The sequence below is a fragment of the Podarcis liolepis genome, assembly GCF_965112155.1.
Source record: "Podarcis liolepis genome assembly, chromosome: 7".
NCBI classification, from domain to species: Eukaryota; Metazoa; Chordata; class Lepidosauria; order Squamata; family Lacertidae; genus Podarcis; species Podarcis liolepis.
The window spans coordinates 54,321,281-54,330,388 of record NC_139561.1 but is presented as its reverse complement, the minus strand read 5'-3'; the positions used below and the strand labels follow the sequence as shown (position 1 = coordinate 54,330,388).

Genomic DNA, 9,108 nt, shown 5'->3' with positions numbered 1-9,108 from the left:
TAGTTACTTGTTAAAATATATTTTTCCACAAAACAAATACACCATATTTCTTTATTCTGAGCTGCAAAATGATGGAGAGTAGGTAATATAGAAAAATTAGTTAAATAAACATCTCTATCTTGTAAATTATGTTTATTCCTTTCCTGCAGGAGGTATGCACATTGTTACTAAGCCTAGATAAAAGTTACCTTTTGTTTTATGCAATGTTTACTTTCAGATCTTTGCATTGTCAAAAGTATACAGTAACAATAGTTCTGATTTACAAAACTTGAAAAAGAATGCTAAAAATGAATATAGTGTTACATTTAGACTTTCAGAATAAAAGGATGTCATTTTTTTGTCAGAAAAGTATCTGTTCCTTGGTCTTCCTTCAAAAGTTTCACCCTTCACAAAAGGCTCAAATAGGCTGATGGGGCAGCCTCTCGTTTTTTAAAGGGGCAAATGCAAGAGATGCTCCCTCCCCCCGTTTTGGATCAGGACTGTGTGCGTGACCCATACCTCCATGTGTCCCTGTTATGCACCAACACACATGCAAACATGTACCAACAGAAACGTGATATTTCAAAATATTGGGCCTACAGTGACGGTGTACCACAGAAAGTTAGTAAAACACCCTGTTGCCCCAATATGGATAAAAACAAAAGACTGCTTATTATCACATAGTGCCAAAATAGTTGCACCTGTGCTGGGTGAAACTGCAAAAAACAGCTACAGATAATTAATTGGCTAGTCCGTTGAAAAGTGGAGCATGGACTCCATAAACACACCACCCTGTCCAGACTAACAGCTTACACCAACTCTATGGGCAGACTAAGTTGGGGGGGTGAAGATCCCCCCACTGGCATAGCGTGGGTTGCCAGCGCCCGGGGCAAGGCAAATATCCCTGCACCACCAGCTGATAGGTTGGAACAAAGGGGAAATGGCACAGCGACCTACCCAAGTGGCAGTCACGGTGCCCCATGAGTGTCAAGTATGGCGGAGAGCAGGACAGGGGATTGGTCAGGAGCAGGTATCTTTTTAAAGCCTGTGCAGAGCATGCCGTGGCACCCAGCCATCGCCCAAATCCGCTCCTCCGTTCGCCCATGCAAACATTGGGAGATTTTCTGTGCGAGGGGAAAGGTGCACTATTTTTTTTATTACTACTATTTTTTTTCTTTTTAAAATTTTGTGTCCCTAAGAATTTTGCACCCAGGGCAACCGCTGCTGTGGCCCCACCCATGCTATGCCACTAGGTCTTCTGTTCCCATTTAAGGAACAGGGAGGGGTGCTAAGGATGCAGAAGATGGGCAGACAGGACAGACAACAGGAATGCACATGACCCATGTTTGGGCTGTGCAGGGGCAGAAAGGACTGCGAGACCTGGGAAATGAAGCAGGTAGAAAGCAACAGAAGGCTGCATGTGCTCAGAGGAAGCACTTTCCTCAATTAAAGACTTGTGACTGTGTGTTGGAGTTATTGGAGGTGCTAGGCATAAACCTTTTCGAACCAGCCGCAGCCTGCAAATGTGGATTGTCCCCAAAAGCCGTGGTGATGGGTGGCCAAATGCAGGCACCCCTTTGCAGGTTGCCCTGAGCCCTGCATGGTGTGGTGCTCAGCCCCTGTGCTCTCCTCAAATCCTCCCAAAGAAGCAAAAAAACCACACAGATAATTAACCAGAAGGGAAACCAGGTGTCTAAGAGGGAATTTAGAGCTTCGCACCGGAATGAAGAAAGGCAACCAATACAAGGAGAAGGGAAGTGTGGTGGAGAGAAGCCAGGGAGGGAAACAAGATGGCCCCAAAGAAGTCTGTTCTGGAGCATCCCATAGCAGTGGCGGGAAGACTTAAAGGGACGGTGACTTAAATAATTTGCTTCCTGAAGTGGGAGGGTTGCTGAAGAAAGGTGAGCCAGGTCAACACTTGGGCTGGAGGAGGGAAGCAAAAATTGGCATTCTAAGTGACCAGAGAGGCTAGATCTAGCATAGAAATGGGTTGAGGTTAGGGAATAGAAGTGAGGGCTGGGTGCAAAAACGGAAGAGGGAGGCTAAGGTCAGGCTGCACTGGACCCTGGTGCAAAACTGTAGTAGGGGGCCAAGAGAGCTCCAGGTGCAAATACAAGTGGAGAATCCAGAGCTGAAGAATTGCAAACAACTGTAGATTCCTGATAAGGACAGAGGTCGCTGATAAGGCGTGCCTCCTACCCCACACTGGGGCTAATGAATGGCCAAGGAGAGGCATGTACTTTTGTTGGTTGAGTGCAGAGCAGAGAAGAAAAGGCATTCGCAACCCTCCTTCCTTCCTTGTAGTCCTTCCTCCTATGGACTACAAACCAGCACAGCAGCCTGACTGCTAGCCTCAGTTGGGCACAGGGCCACCTGTAAGGGAAATAGCAATAGAATAGCAATAGAACAGCTGTACATTGCAGGTCCAGATGAAATTAACAAATTTGTTGGGTGGCATTGTTCCACTACAATGAAAGCAATTACTACTACTTCTATTACAATTATGAAGACACAACAGCATCTATAGTCACAGATCCATTTCAGACCCTGGGGACTTCCTATTCCTATGATTGCAGCTGCCTGGAAGAATAGTGCTAAAAACCTGCATATATCTATACAGTGGTAGCTCGGGTTAAGAACTTACTTCATTCTGGAGGTCCGTTCTTAACCTGAAACTGTTCTTAACCCGAGGTACCACTTTAGCTAATGGGGTCTCCCACTGCTGCCACTGCACAATTTCTGTTCTCGTCCTGAAGAAAAGTTCTTAACCCGAGGTACTATTTATGGGTTAATGGAGTCTGTAACCTGAAGCGTCTATAACCTGAAGCGTCTGTAACCCGAGGTACCACAGTATAAAGCTGGGAATCCTTGCTAGCTAAAGGCATGAACAGACGCTGGGTGGAATGAGAAGAATCCAAATAAAACTCAACCAGCTGGACAATGTGACCTAAATAATTTCTGTTTTAAAACCAAGCCTAAAGCTCAGCTGAAATGGATCTAGAAAGTCAGTGCAGTCCTGGAGAGCCGGGAGCTTGCTGGGAGCCTTGCCTGTGAAGGGAGTGTTTGCAACGAACCAGCCCAGGGTTGCTCCTGGGTCCAGGCCATTTCTGCAGAGAGGTGAGCTTCAACACAGCCTCTTTGAGAGTTGCCAGGACCGCTCCCTCTTGCAGTGAGGAATTCTGTTTCCCTGTGTCAGATGTTGGAAGCGCTCTGTTTAGGCTGCATTGATAAGACCCAGTTGGACAGCTTCCGAACAGGCCGGTTTTTTGTTTGTTTGATTTATTTTGCCCTAGGGCGTAATGGAAAGGCAGTTCAATTTTCAGCCCTTATTTGGGCCCTTTCCCCCTTCACGTTTGGTGCTCCTTTCACCACACACCCTTAGCTGGCACTTCCTCCTCCCCCTTGGAGACCTTTGTGCTTTTGAAAGCAAAGCAACAAACTCTCTCAGGCAGGGAAGAACATGTCAGCTTCTGGCAAGAGTTGGCTGTTTGGAGTTCTGCTCTGGGGCCTGTCCATCGCTGGAACTGCAGCAGGGGGTAAATACACCTTCTTTTGCTTATTGTGGGGAAGTTTAAGAAGACTCCTTTCAGGCAAAGGCTGCGCTGATGGGACCCATAGGCAGCAAACCTTGGTGTAGGTCCCCAAGAGTAAACCTCATTGAACACATAGTTCATGCTTCAATAGGGATTATGCTTCAATAGCCAACTAACTCTTTTTATTAGATTTGGAGGACAAAAGCAGGCAGGACAACTTTAGGTTAAGATGGATTAACAGTCTTGATTATTGTAGGGGAAATGGGATACCACCAAATGCATGCTATAGCTTTACACAATGCTTTGACAGAGGGAAAATGATATTGAAGTGGGTGAGTCAAGAGCTGTTGAAATTAAATATTTCATAGGAAACCTGCACTATTACAAATGCATTATTAGCCAGGGTAATTGTATAGTTTGCCCCTTAATCTATCCTTTATAAATGCGTGTGTCAAAAAAAAAAAAAAGAGTTGAATAACAAAAGAAGAAGAAAACATTTGGGGCAGAATTCCCAATATAGACTCCGCTGTTTTGTTTGAAGTTGTTTATTTATGTATTATTGTTAAGAGTTAGTATTTCTTTTAGAATTATGTATGTATTTGTTTATTTATTCTTAATATATCTCAATTCTGCCTTCATCCAAAACGTGAACGCCAGGGTGTACAAAAACACACACACAAATGAATATCAAAACAATTACAAGAAATAAAAACAGCATTGTGGAAGCTGAGAAAATAATAGGCCAAACACTATTCAGCAAACTAAGACAATACAGTGAATTTAAGAAGCCTGGACAAATAAAAATATTTTGGCCTGGAATTGAAAAGCAGACTCGAGTACAATTGAACAAAGCAGGTTTCCAACGAGGGGTGGGCCGTGAGGGGCCATTTAGTTCACAGGGGACAGGGGCTGATCTGTGACTCCTGAGGTCCCATTCACACGTCTGCTTGTCCTGTGCCTAGACAGCATAGGTCCAAGCAGTTTCCCCCTTGCCCTCCTTCTTTCCCAAGGAAATCCTGCTCTTTAGTGCTAAATTGGAACAAATGTCAATCTGGAGAAAACCCGAATAGCCGTTCACTAAAGAGCAGTTTTCTCCAGGGTGAGGGGAAGTGTGGCTAAGCCCTGAGTGGTCCTGCATTTTAATTCAGCCTCTGCTCCTTGGGCAGTTGCAAAAGTGTTCCTGGGGAAGTTGATGGTAACGATAAAGTACTAATAAAACACCTTCATTGAAAAAAAGTTGAAGTGCGTGTTAAGGATGAGTAGCAAACAAGTAATGGTGGCGGCAGCAGAATCTGAAGGCAAAAGAGCCACTAATTTAATAATCTCTTATTAGGAACACTTCAAACTATACGAACTACGTAAAACTTGCTATGCTGTGATCAGATCCACCTTCTCAGGGTTGGGTTTGTCCAAAGAGCAGCCAGCCAGCCAGCCAGCCAGGACAAGGTGCAAGGCCGGAAAAGCTCACAGTAGGCTTCGCCTTGTTCTTTGCACCCAGCTCCTGTGACTCCAAGGCATACGACTGCCTCTGAACATGGAGGCTCTGTAGAATTATGCAGCTCAACTCCTCACAACAGGGCAAGTGGGGCTGGGGAGAGACATTAACCTCTGTGGGTACATTGCATCAGGACTTCCTCACATCCATCGTTTCCGTTCAAATGTGCTACTACAGGGTGCTTTGGTGGGTTAGCACATGGGAATACCACAAAGCTGCTTATTACTCAATATCCTCCAAACAGGGGTGTCAACAGGATTTGACAGGACTGCTACACTGTATGGGGATTGAGGCCCCTGCTTCGCCTCCTTCTGGCTTCTGCAATCTGTCGGCAAGAGCTGTTGTATATATATTAATTTAGTCTAACCTACATCACAAGGCTGTTGCGAATGTAAAAAGAGGGAGGGAAAGAAAACGTACACAACCCTGGCCTCCTGGGAAGAAAAGCAAGATGCAAACACAGGATCAATGTAATTAGCTCCCACAGGAGGCAGCTGAAAGTCACCAACTTGGATGGCTTTAAAAGACGAATAACACAAGAGGTGGGGCTTTTTCACAGGCAGCCCTCGTGTTGTGGAATGCTCTCCCAATTGGTAGTAGCATTCCATCTGTCCATCAAGACACCCCTTTTTAGGTGCAACTATTCCCCTGATCTCCTGACTTCCCATTCATTCTTAACCATTACGTTTTGCTGTTTCATGGGTTTGTTTATTAAGGATGTTTGTTTTCATTGCATTTGTGTTTGGCCATATTCTTAAAACTTGTTTTCTATTTGCAACCCCCTTATAAGTCTTTATGGCAAGTAAAATTAATGATGGATGATGCTGTGAGAAGCGCCTCCTTGTTTGCAAGGCCGCCTGCCCCTGGTCTTCATGTTCATCTTTTGTAGGCCAAAGAAATGACCGTCCCGAAGTGGTTACCAAGTATGGGCCCTTGCAGGGCATGCTGGCCAGCGTGAAGGGCATCGACCAGCCTGTGAATGTGTTCCTTGGGATCCCTTTTGCCAAACCACCGGTCGGAGCCCTGAGATTCTCCCCACCGCAACCAGCAGAAGCGTGGAGCCATGTGAGGGAGTCAACGTCTATCCCTCCCGCGTAAGAATGAGCCAAATGTGACTTTGCTGGACATCCTCCTTGGGCTAGATTAATATGAAGGTCCTTTTCCTGTCTTGCTTTTAGTTGGTAGCAAAATGGTTTTCAGACCCAACTCAAATCCTCTGCTGTAAGCAAGAAGAGTGCCATTTGGTACAGAAAGAACAGCTATGTTAATCTGTGTCCATTGGTAAAAACAATTCTCTCAGGTCAGAAAGGGGCAAAACCTGAAACATTGTCTGGATAACTCTAGCTTGCTTTAAGATAGGAAAGGTATTTGGGAGCACAGTTCTTTGGGAAGAAACAGGGTTATAGCTCTTTAAGTAAACAAATGGGAAGATGCTCCCTGGCCCTCAAACCCGTCATGAGTCTATTGGAGGCAACAACAGCCTCCTCACGGCTCCATTCCAAGGGCTGGGGCAGTATCTGTCTTCCAAGCCAAAGGGACTTTGCACCTGTTTAATCCAGCATTCAGAGGGCACCCAATTTCCCCGAGGAACAGCCAGCCTCTGGAGCTGAGGGATAAGGAGGTTTTACTCCATGTTGTTCACCTGCCCTCCTTTCAGGTGGTGGGGGTGATTGTGGGAGCAGCGCAAATTGGGCAGTCCACACAGTTTGCTTTTAGGCATCAGCAGTGCTGCTTAGGGGGTGTTTCCCCTATCACCACCACCCATGGAACTGAGAGCAGGGGCAAACATGTCCATCTTTAAGGCAACAGGCGACAGAGGAGCTTCTGTGCAAAAGAACTGCAGTTCCAGCTTTTCCAGTCTGACCACATTGAATGCCCCAGGGCCTCTTTTCTGGTTAATGAGGAGCAGAGCACGCAAGGCTCTTGTCAAGCGATGAGTCAGTGGGAAACGCACACAGGAGCAGTGGCTACTGGAGACAAGCAGATCCATGAACTTCTGTCCTGCATGCAAATGTATTCTGGTCTACAACAATTTGGTTTCTCCCGAGTAATCCTGTGAATTAGCACTTGAATTCTCACCTGGAGCCCCTGCCAGGTACACACTGGCTACATCTCTCCAGGTTCCTGAGAAAGCAGGTGGTGGTGAAAGCTGTTTAAATCTCTCACACACACCCCAACCATGAGCGTGACAGATAAGAGCTCCGCTCTCCTTACCGTCCTTTCACATCCTTTTCTTCTCATCTGTTTCAAAGGTGTCTGCAAGACTTGGAATGGCTGGCTGGCTTTAGCAAGATGCTGAATATGACGCTTCCCGACATAGCAGTGGCTGAAGATTGTCTTTACCTGAATGTTTATACCCCAGACACCAAGGCCAAATTGCCTGTAAGCAAACAAAGCCTACCTTACGAGTATCGCCTCTGCTGCCTGCAAATGTGCAACCAGAAGTAGTGCAGGATCGGAGGCAGTTGCTCTTGAGGCCAGCAGGGCAGAGGACAGAAACAGCAACCCACAGTATTATGGGGCTGTTGCTGTCCCCCTTTAATTGTCCATGCTCCACTCGCACATGCACACAGGCTTCTTGCACCTTTCTTTCCACAGTTGGCAGACATGGAATGAAGAAAACAATCAGCAGCAACTCTTTACCTTTAGTCTGTAGTTCACTCTTCTTTGAGACATTCCCCCTCCTTTTCCTCAGCTTCACAGTCCAAGCCCTTCAGCTGCCCACCCACTCCCTGGATCTCCTCAGCCACTCTGGATGCTCTGCATCTGGGCTTCTGGGTTCACCCCAACCCCTTGTAGAGTCTGATTCCCCATCCAATCTGAAACCATACTGGAACCTGCTTAGTAGCTTTGCAAATGTGGTAGCGGTTTTATTGCTGCAATGGCATGGATTCTGCCTTTCAGCTGCTCCACTGGCTCCTGGTGCAAAGCACCCAACTTCTCTTGAAAGCTCTTTTAGTGCTGGCCCTGTTGCTCCATTAACACCAAGTTCATCTGTGCCAGGGATGTTGCTATTATAACGAGTTCCTTTTATTTTGTGTATTTTCCCAGGTCATGGTCTGGATCCACGGAGGGGCTCTGATATTAGGTGGAGCTTTTATGAATGATGGATCAGCCTTGGCTGCTTATGAAAAGGTGGTAGTCGTTGCGATTCAGTACAGGCTGGGTCTCCCAGGATTCTTCAGGTGAGATAGTTTCTAACACTTGAAAAAACCGCACTAACTTAAAGGTACACAGGGCACATGCAATCTCTTTGGTGAAGATTAGATCTGCCTTTGCTTCTCTTGCTTCTCTTGCTAGGAGTAATAAATAAAAAGCTTTGCAAGGAGAGGAAGGGAGATGTAAAGAAAAGGGAAGAGGAGGGGAATCCAACTTGCTTCATCGCTGCATCTTCCTGATTTGCACCACGCAAAATAAGACACAATCAAAAGACATGCTTCCCTTTGAAATTAGTATTTCTCCAAATTTTGTGATACAGTTATCCAACCAGAAAATGCATGTGGAAACCCATATTAGGGGAAATGTGGAAGAAAAGGCATATATTAGTGAAAACAGCCTGCAAAGTTGAGAAGCTGGAAGTCCCAAGCAATAGGGTCCCGAAAGAAGGGCTGAATGAAAGGAAAAATGGGGCGACAGAGGAGACACATGAATGGCTGAAATGAGAAGGATCCTGGAGGAAATTCTCACTTTGCGCTACCTGGCTGCTGTTGCCCATTCCAGAGTGGTGGTTCTGAGGCAGAAGATTGCTCGCTTCTCAGGTCAAACGTTCAGCTTATCTCCTTGCAGAGCAGAGATAGATCATTTTGGGGGTGGGGGGTGCATGTTAACCATCTAGTAGTTTCTCCATCGCTTGACTATTGACTTTCTTTTAGCACTGGTAGCAGTGATGCCCGTGGAAACTGGGGATTGCTGGATCAAGTAGCTGCTCTCCAGTGGGTTCAGGAGAACATTGCACATTTTGGAGGAGATCCCAATTCTGTGACCATATTTGGAGAGTCTGCAGGAGCATTTAGTGTTGGTGCTCAGGTAGGGATCCACTAAATATGGAGATTGCAAAGGCTCTGAGGACTCTGCCAGAGATCTCTAAACTGGGGCTGGGAG

The 9,108-nt window shown here is 46.1% G+C and overlaps 1 protein-coding gene across 1 annotated transcript in view; it reads left to right on the top strand.

The window, feature by feature from the left end:
- The first annotated feature begins 3,356 nt into the window (after positions 1-3,356).
- Positions 3,357-9,108, top strand: part of LOC310711137 (uncharacterized protein) — a 48,650-nt gene continuing 42,898 nt past the window's right edge. The window contains exons 1-5 of the mRNA XM_083512606.1: positions 3,357-3,515; positions 5,897-6,101; positions 7,260-7,389; positions 8,059-8,192; positions 8,880-9,033. Coding sequence (XP_083368732.1) covers positions 3,440-3,515; positions 5,897-6,101; positions 7,260-7,389; positions 8,059-8,192; positions 8,880-9,033 — 699 coding nt within the window. The 5' untranslated portion in view covers positions 3,357-3,439. The remainder of the gene's footprint in view (positions 3,516-5,896; positions 6,102-7,259; positions 7,390-8,058; positions 8,193-8,879; positions 9,034-9,108) is intronic.